At 33.5% G+C, this 19,559-nt stretch overlaps 2 protein-coding genes across 2 annotated transcripts in view; both read right to left on the bottom strand.

Annotated features, from left to right (window-relative positions):
* Positions 1 to 3,677, bottom strand: part of LOC134239775 (degenerin mec-10-like) — a 6,160-nt gene extending 2,483 nt beyond the window's left edge. The window contains exons 1-3 of the mRNA XM_062721922.1: positions 3,656 to 3,677; positions 1,376 to 1,502; positions 1,159 to 1,216 (exon numbers count right to left, since the gene is read on the bottom strand). Coding sequence (XP_062577906.1) covers positions 1,159 to 1,216; positions 1,376 to 1,502; positions 3,656 to 3,677 — 207 coding nt within the window. The remainder of the gene's footprint in view (positions 1 to 1,158; positions 1,217 to 1,375; positions 1,503 to 3,655) is intronic.
* A 134-nt stretch (positions 3,678 to 3,811) lies between these two features.
* Positions 3,812 to 9,222, bottom strand: LOC134239774 (amiloride-sensitive sodium channel subunit gamma-2-like). Its single transcript, XM_062721921.1, has 5 exons — positions 9,148 to 9,222; positions 4,867 to 4,958; positions 4,465 to 4,628; positions 4,032 to 4,121; positions 3,812 to 3,826 (listed from the first exon to the last, which is right to left on the bottom strand). Exons 1-5 carry the CDS (start codon positions 9,189 to 9,191, stop codon positions 3,812 to 3,814), a joined length of 405 nt encoding a protein of 134 aa, XP_062577905.1. The 5' UTR covers positions 9,192 to 9,222.
* Positions 9,223 to 19,559: the final 10,337 nt, after the last annotated feature.

Here is a 19,559-nt window from a genome sequence, read left to right as displayed (position 1 = left end):
CATATAACAAAATGATAAAATTTTGAACGAGAGAGGGGGAATATCATCTACAATGTATAAAATAATACTTTTCTAAGCTTTTACGTGCATTATACAACTATATATTATATATAGTTAAATGTTTTCTCTGCTAGTTTTCTTATATATTATCTTTATACAGTCGGTTTAAAGTTATACATGACATTTAAAGGTGCAAAGACAAAGATTTGAAGTCAACATGTTCTCAAATTTTCTGTATAAAATAACGACTTATATATTGCAATAGCGTTTTGAAAGATAAATATATGAAAAATCTAATTTCTCCTTTTAAACGTATTGAAACTTGAATGTTTGGGGCGGGTTTGTGTTTAACAAGTAAAGAAGTATTATGCATTTTGATAAACTAGAAATCCTCTAAACAAATGATAACTAAAGATACTGTGAGCACTGAGCTCACTAAATGATACCTCTCGCATCTGATATGAATACAATGGCAAAGTTCATGTTTTGCTCTGGAAGACCGAAATAATTGTCATATCCAAAAGTAAAATAGGAGGTGCGCAAAGGTATTATGTAATTAAAAAAATTGTAATATTATCATTAAATATTATTGAGTGGTTTAGGAGAAATTGCGGATAGGAGATGGTACATGGTACCATTCAATATTGTAGAAAGAGAAGACGTGTCTATGTTTTGATATGGAAATCCGACATATTGTCAGATCAAAAGTTAAATAGTTAAATAGGAGGTTCACAATGACAATATGTAAGATTCTGTGAACGTTTGTTTTAATTTCATCAGGTGGTTTTAAAGGAGTTGCGGATAAGAGATGGGTACCTTAAAGCTTAACAAACGAACCAACGGACATGCGGCCGGATGGACGTACAGGCAGACGGACGGACATACCAGTCACTATATACCATCCCACTTTTCAAACGGGAGTATAATTATGATAACACAAATTGTGGTATTTTAGCGGACTTGTTCATGCGAACTTAACAGCTGTTATTGGAATAGTAGTAGTATATATGGTGAGCTTAAGCCATGTTAACTGTGACTCATATGTTTTCAAAAGTATTCATTTTTTTTTTTTCGTTTCCTATGGTAGGAAATATCAGAGTTTTGAAGGGTTCTATTTTCAAATCATTAACTGAAGAATGGAATATATTTAATCCTTACCAGAAAGGACTCTTTCGGCCACATTCGACCAGATATAGTGGACTGATAGAGTGTTTGCCTGCAAAATTTATAGAATACAAAAATATGCATCCTTCTTTGAATATGTCAAAGAGATGATACGTACACATTTACGATGTATAATTCTAGGCTTTGACAAAAAACTTAATGCAAATATTTACGTCCTAATTTAACCCCAGTTTTTTCAGGGTATACTTACCTGCAAGGACTTGCACATTCACAGTCAATATAGTGTTCATCAATTCGGAAATAAATGAATTCCTCACACTGCTTGGCATTACTATGTTTACCCTTTTCAGTTTTGTTGTTTCCTGTACCATTTGTATCTATTTAAAACAAAAACATTAAGAAACGACTGATGATACTTAAGAATCCTATCTACACTGAACACTAAAGAGTTCTGATTCTATGGTATTTTTTGCAGTTAGAGTGATCTTCCCTTAGATCTAAATTCTTAAAATTAAAAATTCACAGTTTATTACACAATTTGTAATCAATTCAGGTATTCATAACATTTTAAAAGGCCAAGATAAATTAATTGAACATATTATTTACATGTATTTTCTCTATGGAAGTAAAAAACAGTGATTTCTATTCACTGATACTGTATTGTGTTTGATTATTTTTCCTGGGGGTAAATACCACGCACCATATGTTGAAAATCATGTAAATAAGCTCAATACCAACACCTTTATAGAATACATTTTTCTCAATATCCAAAAAACATTTTGAACTGGTGTAGAGAGGGTCCTAACAAATATGAATGGTTTCAAAACTATTTAATCATCCTTAATTTCGTTCGTAGTTAAAAAAAAATTGTGATTTCTTTACAAATGAATTGAGAAAAAAAATATTTCTATTTCAAGGATAATATATGATATGAGTCAATTTGGGTCCTCACAAAATCAACATTTTAGAATGTGATTCTGATATGTATAATTTTATTTTATATATATCTTTGAACAAAAATAAAGAGTTTGTTCAAGTCTACTTAATGTTTTCTGGAAGAAAAACTGCTTGAAAAAAACCAGTTGTATATGAAATATTTTAAAATGGTGGGAAAAGGTGACTTGAGGTCATATCTATAGATAAATAGCATTTTAATCAAACGAAAGCTACAATAAAAAGTCATATGACTATGTATAGAAGTGCAAAATAAAGCTAAATACAATGTTAAATTAAGATAATCATTTCAAAGGGCCATTTGAGACACTTATCATTTATTGCTTTTTAATTTTTTAGTAAAACTATGGGATATGTCTCATCCTATTATCAATTTGCCTTACCTATGTGCACTTTCTTAAAGTGCTTTGTATTGATGAATTTATGTCAAATACATCATCATACAAAATGACGAAATGGGTAAAAAAGCAGACGTTATGTACAAGTGTCGATGCTATTAACGAACGAATTCAAGCTTTTGCAAGTGCTTAATTTCTTAGGTGAAAAATAAATGTAAAGGGTGTGGCTAAACAAATGTGTAAAAGTGAACGTGGTTACAGCTAGTGTAACAAGGTGGAGACAAGGGCTAGAGCAAAAATTTTATAAAAAATGTAATGTTGTAAAGAGAAATTGTGAGAACATAAAATACAAAAGAGGAAAATCAACAAGAAAATGCAGCAAGGTCTAAACTGACCACCTTCTGTTTGTAAGTCAAGATAGGAAATCCGTATAGAACGAGAGAATAAAGCTGATTTTTTGCTGAAATCTTTTCAAGTATTTCGTATCAATAGAAGGGGAGGAGAATTTTTAAGCGGAATGAAGAAGAGGTAAATCATATAACTGTATTGCGTCTGCTTTTACATTGCATAATATACACTAACGCTTAAGGAGGCTTGGGGTCAACAAATTAACCACCAGATTAAACTTATTTTTTTATATAGGGTATCTTAAGCTGTCAACTATCATTTGGCAAAGAAAAAATTCATACATTCTAGTTTTAAAATTTGATCATTTTTGTATATCTTTATATGGAGCTTTTCTTTTAAAGGAGATTGAAATAGTCTGAAAATGGCTGCCACCCCAACCTCTTTAAAGTTTACAAATAATACGTACTAGAGGAACAAACAGGAGTCGTGTTGAATTTCTCCATGAATTTGATGTCCATAAGTTCGGATGGTCGACATTTACAGATTTCGACAACTTTCCTATGTCTGCAGATTTGAAGACACGCCTAAAAATGGATAAAAATTGGTACCCTACCTTGGCATTAAATTTGGAAAAATGGAAATACACTTACATACACATTACATACTTTTATTTTGACTATGTTATTTACACTGTACAATTACATGTACCAGCAAAGGGTTTCAAAAAAATTGGTCCAATACTTTGCAATTAGAACCGTTAAGCACTCAAGGTTCTTTATTGTGACTACCATCTACCATCACTTTTAAGGTTTCGTCAGATAGACCCGTGACTTTCACTTCTAATACAGGCTACTAGGCGAAGGAACAGTCACTCTATGACATATGAATACCTGATTTCATGTCTGAGCTCATAATCTGATCTTGTGAGAAGGAAAAGACATGTCTGCAACTAGATACACTGTATAAGTTCTAATAGCGAAAATTATTTCATTATACATGTATGTTTTATTAGTTTATTTTTATTGGAGTCTTTTCAGATTTTTAAGTTAACGAACATCAGCCTAGATTGGGAAAAGATCAGTTTTGTTTTCTCTGTAAAAGGCTTTGATTTGATAGAAACTGAAAGAAATCTTTAGACAAAAAAAAATCTTCCAAAATATGCTTAACTAAATTATGCAGAAGAAGTTGTTAAAGTTGTATATTGATGATTATGCAATTGCTTGTAACTTTTAATACTGCAGTGATATCTTTGGTACATTCACTAACCTGCATAGTATAGCGGAATCCATACGTCTTGTAGAAGGTATCTCCTGAATCACACATACCATATGGTGCCTCTGCACGCACAACACGTACCTGATAACATGAGGAAGAGGATTTTCTATTTCAAGGATCGAAAAAGTTTTAACAAGGAAGCCATTTTCCCCTTTATTTTTCTATTTAAATGCTCTTTTTGGAAATAAAAGGGGTCTTTGATTTCCATTAAACTGAACATACAGTGTTTGAAGTTCTGAGGTCATTTTCGAATTTATTTCGTCTCAAAAATGAAATATCACATGCCTTTACGTGCGTGTTCCCAATTCTTTCTTACTAAGAAATCAGTATTATTAACCTCCATTTAATGAATAATATTCAATCTAATCATCCTAAGAACTTTTAAAAGGTCAATTAAAAAAACATTTTGAATCTATGTAGTTACCATTTTCATTCCAATGGTTGTTTCATGCCCAGAACTGATTGTGTAACCTTCATCCTGTGGAAAAGGGAAGGTTTCAGGTTCATGAATAACAAGTCGAAAACCGGCTCCATCTATTAAATTACTTAACAACTCAAATTTCTCGACTTGTAAAATCAATTGCAGTCCTGAACAAAAAAAAAATATTTTGAAATTAGTAATGGAAAAATAATACACAGTAATGTCATTTTAAGATCTCAAATCAGGAGCATAAAACATGGTATCAGGATGTTACTTTCTTCTGTAATTTACGTTAAGAATTCAAAATCAATTTGGTATATCCTTAAATTCAGTTTATCAGAGGTCGTTTTAATATTTTACAAGATAATGTTTAGAATCTTGTCATGCTTAATATTGATAACTTACCATTCATAGGACCCGTTTTCCTCGTTATGAACAGATCACTCGATAGAGTGTAACAGTTTCCATATTCCGCAGTTTGAAACAGTGTAAAGTTGCTGAGAGATTGAAAAGATACAATATCATTGTCAATTTAAATCTTATATGAATCAAGGAGATAAACTGTATTTAAGAGGGAACAGGGCCTTGAGCGAGCTGAAAACAATTCACGTCAATGAATTTTTTTTCGTATTTTTTATAATACTAATTTATTATGTACTTTATTTTTTAAAACGATCCTGTCATGAGATTTCTTGACTTATCTAAAAGATATCACCTCATATCGCCCTGTATAGTGTTTGTAAGGAATTTCGATACGTCTTCATGTTTACATCCATACGTCCATAATGCGATTTTTAGGCACAAATAATAAACACGTTAGATAAAAAGATATGCTCAAATATTTCAGAATATTCATAGTGTTTAAATTATCTGAAAGATAATTATCAGTATTTTTCAAGGCAGCTTCAACGACAAAAAGCTCATTTTGGAAAAAAAATTCTGTAAATAAATATTGCTATATTTCCGATTGAATGTCAGTCCTTTATCCTAATTATAAACTGCTAAATATCGCATGGCGAAGCTTGCCACAATATCGCAGAGGACATTGTTGAATTAGACGTAAGCACGAAAACAAGAGGCCCATGGGCCACATCGCTCATCTGAGTAACTTTGGCCATTCTGTCATTAAACAGACTTACCCCTTTGTAATACCTATCTTGACCTTGACAATCCTAAAGGGCCATGTTTCAAACAATTTAGAATCTACACTACCCCAGGATGCTTCAACATAAGTTTCAGCTTTTTTAGTCTACTTATGAAGAAAAGTTTTTTCCGATATACTTCAATTTAAAACTTTTATTCCCCAGTGTGGGTAGGCCCTACCCCCGGGGGACATGATTTTTCACAATTTAAAACTAAACTACCGCAGGATACTTCCACATATGTTTCAACTTTTCTGACCCAAGTGGTATATGAGAAGAAGATTTTGAAAAATTCATATATATATATATATATATTAGGGATGTCAATTTTACTCGGACAGCTTAGTCGAATAGTCGTATGCTTTAGTCGAACGATAGTCGAATATTCGTTAAATTTTATTTTTTTGTACCAGTTTCACTGTTTGTCTTTTACAGACTAGTTTACAAAATTTAACCTACATTATCACCATTATACAATGAATTTCTGAATTGTAAACATGTACGTAGTGCAATAAAAACTGTACATCGATATGTATCCAATGTATTTTTTTAAATTAATATATTAGCTGCACGTTTTATCTGAATGCAGGATTTCAAACGCCCGTATTTGTTCTTTCTTTACATAACAGTAGACAATTAATTAAAGCTCGTCTCTTATAAAAACAAAGAGAAAGCGAGAGCTTGGGATAAATTTAAATTATGAAATTTTGAACAAACAATCAATGATTGTATGACATTAATATCTGAAAAAAGAAACCACAGTTTAATTACTCTCATATTAACTGACCCCGATTTACATGTAATTTACGATTTTGTAAAAGCTAGTAATTAATATTCTTTCTGAATAGACAAGTTTGCTGAACATACATGTACCTCGACGTATATATAATTTTCTTTGAGCAGTTATACCACACCCTTAATTTTACATAGGAAAATATATATATATATATATATATATATATATATATATATATATATATATATATATATATATATATATATATATATATATATATATATATATATATATATATATATATATAATATTCGTTATATATATATATATATATATATATATATATATATATATATATATATATATATATATATATATATATATATATATATATATATATATATATATAAAGCACTAAAAAACCAACAACACTGTATATCCTAAATGTCGGATCTACCAAGTAGATACAAGGTCACGGATGGAAATTTATATAAAGCACTAAAAATGACCAACGACACGATTGTCGCGAGAACCTCGAGGCATTCATTACGTTTGCCAACACCTTTCATCAGTCGATCAAATTTACAGTAGACGTTTCTAATTCGATAAACGCATTCCTAGATATTACATCTACCCTGATTGATGGTGAAATCGAATTCAGTCTCCACACCAAACCCACAGACTCCCACCTATATCTTACGCCCACTAGCTGTCATCCCCCACACACTTTTAAGGGAGTGCCTAATGGTCTAGCCACCAGAATTCGACGCATCTGTTCGTCCCCTGCCTTATATCAGGAGCAAAGTTGTCTTCTTAAGTCCCACTTATGCAAAAGAGTCTACAATGCCCGCACCGTACAAACAGCTATTGATGAGATGGCGGAACATGACAGGCAAAACCTGTTACGCTACAAGGAAAAAGACAATAGCGACAGGGTCCCTCTGGTAACCACATACCATCCCGTCCTTAAGAACCTTAGCTGTATCCTTCAAAAGATATATATATATATATATATATATATATATATATATATATATATATATATATATATATATATATATATATATATATATATATATATATATATATATTAAAATAGTTCAAAGTCGATGTCACACAGGTTAAAATAATTATAAAAGAAAAAGAAAATGTTGTTTCCAAAGTTCATTTAACACAAGCGCTTTCTGGATTTCATAATCCGTCTTCTGGCCCTGAGGTTATAAAACTTTAAGCGTACTCATACTCCAACTCAAACTCCAAACTCTGAGTATGAACTCCACTGAGTACGTTTCTAAAGAACTTTATTCGGTAATAACCAATATTTGCCCCCCAAATCAAACTTTGATGGAGATATATTTAATTAAGTTCTAAAACAGGGGAGTATATGCTGACTTCACAGCACTGAATATTTTCATAAGTAATGACGTCATATGTACGTAATGACGTCATAAACATGACGTAAATTTCAGTTTTTATGAATTTTACAAAAAAATGTACATATTTCGTCGATATTTTGAGTAAAAGTCACCGAGCGCATGTGTTCAGGATCAATATTTTGATATAATGTGTAGAATGATAATATCAATGAAATATGTCAATATTGTTCCTGAACAAACTTGCGCTCTATAAATTTTAAAGCTAAAATTGTTGAAATTTTGTCCATTTTGTCCTCTTTCTGAAAAAGGATATAAAATCGGACTTGTTTGTGACGTCATAAAAACAAAAATTGTGAATACACTGCTTTGAAACTATAATATTTTCTGTTAATTTATATTTCTCATACAATTTATTGAATTCAGCACATTTCAGGAAGTTTCCAAAATTTGATTTTGTGGGGGCAGATACACGCAATATACCGCATATAGTTCTTTATTTTTGTATGATTGCTGAGGTCAGCTTCCTGTGTGTCCATAACAAATTTAAATCAGAGCAGGGTTATTGGTAGTTAGCATTGAGAAGGATATGGAAATAACGAACAGTATTCAATCTCAACGTCCATTAAACAAATATACAAAATAAGAGCAGAGCAAACACGGACCTCCGAAACACCAGAGGTGGGATCAGGTGCCATGGACTCATATTTTTTCGTTTATTTATTATTTTATTGTTACAGTGGCTTCACATTATTTTATTTCCATAACACAATATAAAAAGTGCATTGTGTTCAGAAAAAGCGAAAATCTAATAGTTATCATCAATGTTTTAAAAGTTATTTTTTATGCATGCTTTTATTTGATTATCGTGTGAATTTCAACAGCTGAGTAAATTTTATGGACTTCAATTGGCGAATTCAAAGTAGAAAACATGATTGAATGTTTTACAATCAATGCACCTTAAAATTATCTTCGCCCATACTTTGCTTTAAGAGCATAGCATCAGTTTCCCTTTCCAAGTGGATAACCATTCACGGTAGCTCAGTCGGTACAGCGCTCGCTCCATGATCGGGAGGTCTGAGTTCGAATCTCAGCCGCGACTGACCTAAGTCGATACAAAATGGGTAGCAACTGTTCCTTCGCCATGCGCTCGGCACTTTGAAGTGAAAGTTGCGGGTCCTTTGGATGAGACCTTAAAAATCTAGGTCCCGTGTCAGCGGCAGGCGTTGGCACAATAAAGATCCCTCACTGCTCAATGGCCCTGAGTGCCGAGTATAGGTAAAAAAAATTGAAGCCCTTCACTGGCATACGGTGACGTCTCCGTATGAGTGAAAAATTCTCGATATGGACGTTAAACAATATACAATCAATCCAAGTTGATACAAATTGGGCAAGTACTACTAAGACTACTAGTAATAATTAAAAATCAGCTTACTCTGCTGAGCATTTCTTTCCATTAAAGGAACAGGATATTAGCATGTTTTCAATAAAATGTCCCAATTCTTTCCTGGTGTCCCTGAAGAAGTAAATATGTATTTGTATTTAAAAAAGAAAACAAATGGAAGCAAAGTCTACCTGAAACTGACGCGTTTATAACCTTTAAATTATCTATGATGTTAAGGCTTGAACCTTTCTATTCATCTTATATTACTAACTACTTCAATTAAATATTGACAAAAGTATTCTGTTAGATAATGACGTAAACAGATTTACTTTGACTGGTTTTGGAAGAGGTATTTAAACCATTCAATTTTTTCGCTCCATTCATCGTCCTCCCAATCCCTTTGATCCTGCAAATAATCTCCAAAGTCATTGACTGATTGGTGAAAAGAATCATCCTGATCACTTTTGAGGTCAAAAGAATGAACGTTGTACCAATAGTCCCACCACCGATAATACGTGTACCAGTCCCAGTCATGATAATAATAACTGTAGTCTCGGAAGCGGTCCGAATAATTTGTACTTCCATTAATGTAGGAACTGGTCCAAACTGGATTCGAACTTGTTACTTCGTTTGCAATATTATTTAGATTTGATACTCTCTTCTCCTTGGGTACAGGATCTATGATATCTTTGAGCTCAGATCCACTGATGAGTGATAACGATGAGTTTTTCACAGGATTCATGTTGCAGAGAGAGACGGCAGGGAATTGCAGAGTATCCCTCTTCATGGATACCTTTGTTTTAATAGGATATTTGGTGTATTCGTCAACGAGTTGATAAATCTGGAACATCAAAAATCCAAATGTCACTAGAACCAGACACGTCCAAAGACCCCGTTGATACCAGTGTTTGGATGAGAGAATTCTGGGGATGCCGTGAAGACTTGTTTGAACGCCCAGCGAATGGAAGACATCCTTCACTGAATCAAACTTCTCCTTTTTAACTCTCCTTCTATCAATGATTCCCTAGTGTATGAAATCCATGCTTTAATGAAAATTCTTTTTTTAAACAAAACTGCGTTATACCATTTCACTGACCTTCCAGGTGAACAAAGAATTTATTTTTCCTACATCATTACTTAAGAAATAAGGTATCATTTTTGAGTTTTATTGGGATGTAAAACGGGTTGGTCACGTGATCATGTGCCAACCCGTTTTACATCCCAATAAAACTCTAAAAATGATACCTTATTACTTATATTTACATTTGTTACTTATTAATACTTTAAATTTTCCTAATTTTGACTATCAACGTGTGAAATGCATTACTTTTCAAACCCAACGGCATGTATGTAATCAACTGAACGCGCGTCGACCCTTTATGACGTCACTGAGAAATTACGTCGAACGTTTATCCATACGCACATCTATGACCTCTTGACCCCGTACCTGTATTTATACAGTTATAAAAACGCTTGCTTTCAGTAGATTTATATTTAGGAAAACATTTGCAAATGTAAATATTCCTCGGTATTATCACCTTTATTTTTCATTAGGAAATATATCTACAGAATATATCCACAGAATGTCATTCTAGTTTTAAAGAAGAAATACATATAATAAATAATTTCTTTAATTTATGGTTAATGATGCATATGTCAGTTTGATGTTGCGTAAATTTCATGTATGTCGTCCGAATTTTAAGCAAAGTGTCAAGGTAATGATGTACCCTCAAAATGAAAATTCATACAAAATAACCACTATGGAGTAAGACAACCAGTTGCTCTAATTACTCCAAGACGTGCTTTACTGTTGAATACATTGTACCCCTTAATAGAAGATTGACAAATCTTCTGCCCATACCTACTGCATAGATCTTTCAAAACCGGTGAAATTGTGTGGAGGGGTGTGGGGGGCTTTGATACTCCTAATAAAAAAATCCCAAATGTGTTTAATGGGATTCAGATCCGGGAATTTGGCAGTGCATCATCACACAGAGGCACTTTGGTTATCATCCTTCGGCGTTTAGCTCGTAAGTGCACCGCTTTTAGGATATTTCAGACTGCTTGAGATTATATATGACTGTCACAAACACTCATTTTCATACGATTGAAATTGTTTGTTTTCATGTTTCTAAGATTGTTTTAGGACAATTTAACACTCTTTTAACCTGGTGTAACGCGAAACTTTGGCCTCAAGGTCACTTCCGGTTGGTTAAATTTTGTCCAAATCCTTCAAATTGGGATAAATTGGCGATGAAAATGACGCACAGCCTATACAAAAAGGTGTTTGAATGTGTTTTGATACTGGTTGTTAATTTTTAAAAGTAATATCAAGGACAATTAAAAACTAAACAAACGTGAGTAAAACGTGGTGCAAGGATGATCCAGATATCAACATTCCAACGTTTCTCCCTTCTTTCTCAACGGTCATTACTATTGTTATCTGTTTTTTTAGAGAAACCAGTTTTAAAAATTTGAAAATGATCACAAAGGATGCTGATTGCACAAACCACGTGCTGCAAAAGGCAGATTTATGGGTTTTTTTTAAAGCTTTGTCACGAAACATTAGTTTTCATAGGTGAAATTTGATTTTCTTTCAACAAAATTTTTTTGAGAAGACTCGTTTGTTGTAATAATTTGAAAATATCCTACCATTCTATAAAGTAGTTTTTAAATAAATACATTTATTAGAGCTTACACTTAGAAGTTTTGTAAAGTGTATATAATAACTATTATGTTGCATAACTGTCTATATTTAATTCCAAAAACTATCTCATTTATTATTTTCAACTTTTTTTAAAAAATGTTGATCGTACTTAAAACATGAATACTTAAGGAGACATGTTTACTATTGAAAAGCAAGAACATCCCGCTTGTCTGTCATTAAGCTACTAATGTCTATAATCGGTCAAATATCGAAATATCAAACAAAAGCAAGACAGTCATTAAGGATATTACATTAAGAGTTATAACCAATAATACCTATTTTGCGATGTGCTTAAAAGGTAAAAATAGACAACAGGCAATATTTATTTCCAATCAAGGGCCTCTAGAGAGACATGAAACATACATTAGAAGACCAAGGCAGTGCATTATCAATAATGAAATAATTTTTTAAAGAAATAATTGTGAAAGTAAAATACCGTACACACAAAGCAAGTTGTTGTGCTTAACAATATATTTAATGATTAAAGAGGTAGTTTCCAGATTGAAGTAAAACATTCATATTTTCACGTGTAATGATCCAGATATTTTTGAGACCTATCGAAACTTTTAAATTTTGTATTGTTTCTGTGCTTCATTTCTTTGGTTCTTTTTTTCTTAAAAAAGAAAAGATATTTATCTATGTTGAATTGCAGTTCATTTTCCACTACATTCAAATTACATTTTTCACATACATGTATTCTTTTATCTCTTTCTTTCTAGTCCAATGCGTATATCTACCATGACCAGTTTCAATTTGAAGCCTGTGTGATGATATTCTAAATATGGTCATGTCCTTACTGAAGTCAAAGTTATTCATTTATGTTATATATTCTTCACATTGGAAATTACTTTTATGCTTTACATATATATATACATAACCATTCGAATTTTTTCCTAAATATACACGTAATTAGAATGCTATTTTATCGCATTTTTGGTGCGTGATCGTCCAGTAATGATTAAAAAAGGCAAAAAGAAATAAACGTTGAAGTTCAAACCTTGGCATTAATCACCTGACTCAATGTACATGTTTCACACTGTTGGAAAGGGAGCTTTTATTAAACGAGGCCATTTTTGTTATTACGCACATTAAAAAATGATCCATAGGTATGGAATCCGGATAGGGCCACGCAGTTCACTATCGCATCATCGCACCATCGAGGTTTAGGTCGATAGTGCGATGAAGCGATAATGCGATGACGATGAAGCGATGGTGCGATAACGTTGAAGCGATGGTGCGATAGCGCGATGACGATGATGCTATGGCGCGACAATGCGATGACGATGGTGCGATAATGCGATGACACGATGGTGCGATGACGCGATGGTGCGATAATGATGACACGATGGTGCGATGACGATGGTGCGATAGTACGATGACGATGAAGCGATATTCACTATCGCTCAATCGTGCTATCGCACCATCAGCATCGCATTATCGCGCCATAGCATCATCGTCATCGCGTTATCGCATCATCGCTTCATCGTTATCGCACCATCGCATTATCACGCCATCGACCTATTAGTTGATACTCGATGGTGCGATAGTGAACTGCATGGCCCTATCCGGATTCCATACATAGGTCTTTTTAATTTCTACAATTTTTTTTTCTGTGGGTGTGGGCATTCTTTATCACTGTAAAATGTTCTTAAGGAATTACATGGCACCTGATCCTACCTCTGATGTTTTGAACGCCCGTGTTTGCTCTTCTCCTATTTTGTATTAGTTTATTGACTTTGATCTTGAATATTGTTCGTTATCTCTATATCTGTATATGTTTCATAAACAAGCAAACTCAAAGAATTGCAGATCACCGCTTTCGGTGTGATACGAAAGTCTTATCTCTCCCATTCAAAATTATGACCAAGGTTAAAGTTTTTTGTGACAGCAAACGGACAGACTGACTTATGAACAGACGAATGAGGAAACGGGGGACAAAAAAGTATGCATAAATTAAGTGTGTATTTATATATATATATATTTTTAATGATTCCCTTTTGTGACCGCGCCCTAATCCCTGGCGTCTTGATTTTAAGAATTTAAAATCTACTCTACCCTTCAATGTCTCCACATAAGTTTTTCTGGTCCAGTCGTACTTGAGAAGAAAATTAGATTTTTTTGGTTTCTTAGGCTTTACACTGAGAAATGTTTTTTAGAATTGGAAACTTTACTTATAACGAGAAAAGGGTTTAAGTTCGTAGCTTAGAAATATTACATGGATCTCTGAGCATTATATCCAGCAAGGCAATAAGGTACGTGCATGGTTGAGCATTCAAAAGTTGAAATTGATTTTTATCATAAAAGGTAAATTTCAAATTCCCACATTCTGAAATAAGAAAATACCTATTATTCCTTTAAGAAGGATGTGATTATGAAACATATTTTGTTTTAACAATTTTACTGAAATACCTTATTTCGGCCAAACGAATGAACTAATTACAGGGTATGCCGAGTCTGCAGTCTCGTCGGAAATCAGAATGGGATGTGGATGTTATTTAAAGGGGGTTCAGAAAACAAGTTCAGAAAAGTTCAGAAAATGAGGATATAATGAGAAATGGTGTTTTAAATGGGTGCCTAATACATGTTTACAGTCACTGATAATTTCTATTGTGTCTCTAAGTAAAATAATAAGATTTGTTTTTTCGCTCTGATAAAATGGCTTTAGTTGAAATCCTAATTTGATAGTTCTCAGTCAAAAAGTAGCATGTTTATGTCACAGAAAAGTACTAAATAAAGGAGGGGGTCGACGCAGTTTCTTTTGGTCCCATGGCCATATGGAATTTTACAGTTTCATTCCTTGTCTGATGATCTCTGAAATGAGACTACTCGATTGTTAAGATAAGCAAATTTAGCAAATACTGCATACGCACAACTGACAGGAAAGAGCTCTTAATGTCTGTAAAAAAACATGTCCTTATTTATTATTCACACGCAACAGCCAGAATATACACATTAATTACCAAGAGGGTAGGAATGCAAAATCTGAAAGGATTAAAAAATATTGTAGCAAAAAAACTACTCATTATTGTAGGGCATTAAAAATAAATGGTACGCACCTATATAATCAGCATTAAAACAAATGTGAACTTCATGAATCTTTTTCAGCCTACAGTTTAGTATATTTTGCCTTTGTGTGGAAAAAAAAGTGGGGATGGGGCTGGTCTATTTCTGAATCAGTGCTGCAGTATATTGGTATTCATTTTGATGAAGATTTTGATAGGGCATTCGAAGACTGATCAGTCGGACAAAAGAGTAAACAATTTAACATTTAAACAATAAAATGCTTTCTTTGTGTGTTGTTACTGGAATGAAGGGAAGCAGCTGTTGCAGAAAAAATACATTACCCGCGTAAGCGGGTTATGTAGATTTTTTCTGCAGTAGCTACGACCGTTCATTCCAGTAATAACAAACAAAGAAATACATTTTATTGTTTATATTTATATCTGTTTAAATAATCAATTAAAGTAGGAGAAAAAAGATTAATTATTGTATTAATGATGCGAACGTCTTTATACGTTTCATTGATGGAACAGCCACTGATTAAGAAATCTGTACAGGCGACATGCCTACTGCAGTTTATGCAGTGATGAACGCAATGGGGTTTCTTAAGAAATAAAGGAGAAAATATTCAGTGGATGTAAATATATAGGTATATGTAACACAGGTCTAGATCTAGAATGACAATGGATTATTTACAAATGCATTGGGAAAATATCCTGGTCCTTTATTTTTTCTCTTGTTTAGGATGGGAATCAGTGGATAAAATTTTCCATCAATAATGGGTTGGCTTTGGTTGCTACGGTTGCATAGACAATACGTTGTATTGTTACCCAGATTATAGAAATGTAGATGAAAATTCCAGTGCCTGTGAAACATTTATCAGGTATCCCCTTACCTGTTCCGTGAATCACAAAGAGGTCATTTTTCAACGTTTAAAATTTTACAATAGCAAGACTCTAACTTTTGTCAGAAAAAAACGGCCAAATAGATATAAAAAGGAGTAGAAGATAAAGGATAGATTTCCGTTTATTTTGTTTGCCATAGAACCATTCAAAAACACAGAACTAAATGGTAAGAAGGGATTTGATTGATTGATTGATTCATTGTATATTGTTTAACGTCCCTCTTGAGAATTTTTCACTCATATGGATACGTCACCGATGCCGGTGAAGGGCTTCAAATTTAGACCTATACTCGGCACTCAGGGCCATTGAGCAGTGAGGGTTCTTTATCGTGCCAACGCCTACCGTGACACGGGACCTACGTTTTTAAGGTCATATCCGAAAGACCCGTGACTTTCACTTCTAGTGCCGAGCGCTTGGCGAAGGAACAGTCACTACCTATGTTTACGTCTTAGGTATGACGCGGCGCCGCGATCGAGAATCGAACCCGGGCCTCCCGATCACGAGGAAAACGCTCTACCACTAGGCTACCGTGACCGGTAAGAAGGGATTTGAAATTGATGTCCTATATACTGAAATAAAAAAACTCATTACACTGCACACTGAAAGCTTCTGAATCTGTGGAGTTTTATGCAGTTACAGTCTTACAGTAATCTGCCCTTTGATCTTAAACAGATATGTTAAATTGATATCCACAGTGTATTATTTGGTTTGTAATCAGTTCATTCAGTAACATTCTAATATACAATGATAAATGAAAGTGCATTTCCCACCTGAATCAAAAAATTATTTCTGTTTAGTCCCTTTATGTCTGGGAACATTTTGCCGGAGAAAATGCTGTTTATCCTATGTTGAAAATCATATAGATAAGCTTATTATTCACACTGTTATTCAACATAATTTCTCGTCTAATAAGCATTTTTTGTAGTATGTAGGGTCCAGAAATATCAATACAGGAACTTATAAAATTAACTGCATTCTCAAAGAATGAAAGTCATGGTATTTAAAATAGTTAGGGAAGCATTAATAGGCTGGGAAGCACATGGACCAAGGATCATATAGGTATCATTTAAAACAAAACAAAACCATAAATGGATTAGCACAAATATAATCCAACGTACGCCATTCTCCATCAAATGATGCAGAGGAAAAGCAAAAGAAGAGTTCTACAACATCTTTCAGAGCATTATTGACACCTGTAGAGAAAGAAATGTTAACATCATAATGGAAGACCATAATGCAAAAATTGGAAATGATAACACCGGGTATGGTGACATCATGGGACAACATGGACTGGGCAAAATGAATGAAAACGGTGAAAATTAGCAAAAACTTTTGTGGATTCAACAGATTAATTATTGGAGGCACTTTATTCCAACACAAAGGATCCACAAAGCCATCTGGGTATCACCAAAACGGATACTAGGAACTGAAAACCAGATAGATCATAAACTAAGCATCAATTAAATGTTTAGATCTATGCAGGCTACCAGGATCAAACGAGCAGCAGATGTCGCTTAAGAAGACCTCCTACCGTCAGGCAGCAGCAAACTGAAGCTAAAGCAAATGAAAACAAAAGGAAACTCTCAGAGAATCAGTGTAACACCAGGTTTCTACAAGAAAACCAAATCTTACAGGAGTACAAGTTTGTGGTGAAAAACAAATATAACGCCCCTCAGGAAATAGGTGAACTAACAACAGTTGAAGATCATTAGAAAAGGATTCAAGAGAACATCACAACAAGCTGCCATGAAATACTTTGAGTGAAAACGAACCATCATAAAAATGGATCACAAAAGACAAACTTAGAAAAGTACAGGAGCGGAAGGATACATGTAAGAAAGTTTTAGCCAACTCCAGCAGAACAAGAGCGGAAAAATCAAAAGCACAAAAAGAATATGCAGAGGCCGACAGGAGAACAAAACAAAGTACTAAAGCTAACAAAGAAGGTACATCGAGAAACTCACAACAGAAGTATAACTAGCAGGAAATATTAAACCTGTATGCCATCACAAAGAAGCCAGCTCGGAAGCGCAGGAAACAAGAAAAGCCAGTGAAAGACAAGGTAGTGAAACAACTACAAGGGGGAAGAAGAACAAAAATGGAGATGAAAAGGGCATTTTGAAGAATTGTTGAATAGACCAGTTCCACTTAACCCTCCTAATACCGGTACTACACCAATAGTTCAAGACCTAGACATGGACTGGGGAGAAAATAAAAATAACCCTAAACAGATGAGAAATGGCAAGTCAGCAGGGTCTGATAATATCTCAACCGAGGTACTTAAAGAAATACACGCTATATGAACGCCGAATTTTGTGTGAAACAAAATGATTAATGATTTGAAACACATGAAGTGTAATGAAAAAAATAACACTTTCCACAATATTTTACCATAGACGTAATTGTATTGATAAAACAATAAAGCAATATTTGGCAATGAATAATTCAGTCTTTTCATGAATATTGATGAAGGAAGTGCGTAAACACTAGGCCTATATATACACACGCATGTCCACGGGAAATCACAGACAACAAGGCATGTTGCATTTTGACAACAATTATAATAATAAAAGATTAATATACGTCATAACAGAGTAGATGGTTGATACTGATTACATTAAAATATAAGTATCATTAAGAGTAAGATGCTTGCAATACACGTCAAAAGTGAGTTGTATCTCAAACGGCCTACCGGGTTTTCTTCACGTACGCTATGTTGTATATCAATCTAAAAGTAGCGACGACGTCACTTGATGGATTTATTTAAAAATAGCCATTTCTCTCCTAGCAAGGATACAAATAATCATAATTTGATAACTTTATAACGCGTTTAATTTTAAAGGTGTAATTTACAGTATTTTTGTAACTTTTATTGATAAACAAAATATATAAATTTACACTGGCGCAAGTTATAGCAGGTATACTATTAAAGCTGATTTTGACAACTCAGCCGACATTCTCAACCCACTTTATCTGTGGGAGGTAGAAACATCCCAGTTGAATGGAAAGAAGTAACCTCATAAAATTTCCATAAAGGAGACTCTAGCAATTGTTTCAACTATAGGGAATTAGCACTGTTAGATATTACGGGGAAGGCATTTAATAGGATCATACGGAACAGAATGAAAGAAAAATTTGGTGATAAGCTACGAGACCAACAAGCTAGACCAAGGCCCGTTTTACAAAAGAACTTAAACCTAAGACCAAAATTTTATTCTGCTTATAACTTTCTATCTTACATTAATTTGAAAATGGTTTTATTCTTCTGGAAAAGAAATTAGAATGTTATTTTAAATGTAACAGTTTCAGAATAGATTAATTAATTTTGGAAAATTTTATAATCAACATACGTTTTTGATCTTAGTCGTAAGTTCTTTTAGTCGTAAGTTCTTTTGTAAATTTGGCCCACATGTAGCACCGTTGAATATTATCGTCGAGCAATTTGCTAAATAGAACTTCTTCTGTGTAGGCTTGATAGATTAAAAAGGTGTTGACAAAAAGAAAACTTCTGTCACATTAGAGTTCTCTGTAAACTCATAAATATCCTCCGCAACTCTTATGAACACATGACATGCAGGGTCATACAGTACATGGAGGACAGCTGACGGATAAAACAGGAGTTTCTCAGGGGTGTCTTTTTTTCGACCTTTCTGTTTCTTCTTGCAATAGACTTGATAATGAAATCATTCACAGACAAAAATAGAAATGGATTACAGTTGACACCAAGGTCACAGCTAGACGACCTAGACTTTGCGGGTGATCTGGCACTCCTATGAAATTCCCAGGCACATCAACAAGAGAAAATTACAACAATGGCAGAAACATAAGCACAGTTAAGTCTCAACATTAAT

This window comes from Saccostrea cucullata, unplaced genomic scaffold, assembly GCF_032062105.1.
Source record: "Saccostrea cucullata isolate Sc308-1 unplaced genomic scaffold, CSIRO_AGI_Scuc_v1 ctg1032, whole genome shotgun sequence".
Classification (NCBI taxonomy): domain Eukaryota; kingdom Metazoa; phylum Mollusca; class Bivalvia; order Ostreida; family Ostreidae; genus Saccostrea; species Saccostrea cuccullata.
Note: the sequence above shows the minus strand (reverse complement) of the source record. Positions and strands in the feature narration are given on the sequence as shown.

Bases quoted from the DNA above. Each gene is read 5' to 3' on its own strand.
- LOC134239774 (XM_062721921.1), bottom strand. From the start codon at position 9,191: ATGCTAATATCCTGTTCCTTTAATGGAAAGAAATGCTCAGCAGA. The intron at 4,959-9,147 runs GTAAGCTGATTT...TCAATCTCTCAG, and splicing joins GGAAAGAAATGCTCAGCAGA to CAACTTTACACTGTTTCAAA. The intron at 4,122-4,464 runs GTAACTACATAG...TCATGTTATCAG, and splicing joins CAACCATTGGAATGAAAATG to GTACGTGTTGTGCGTGCAGA.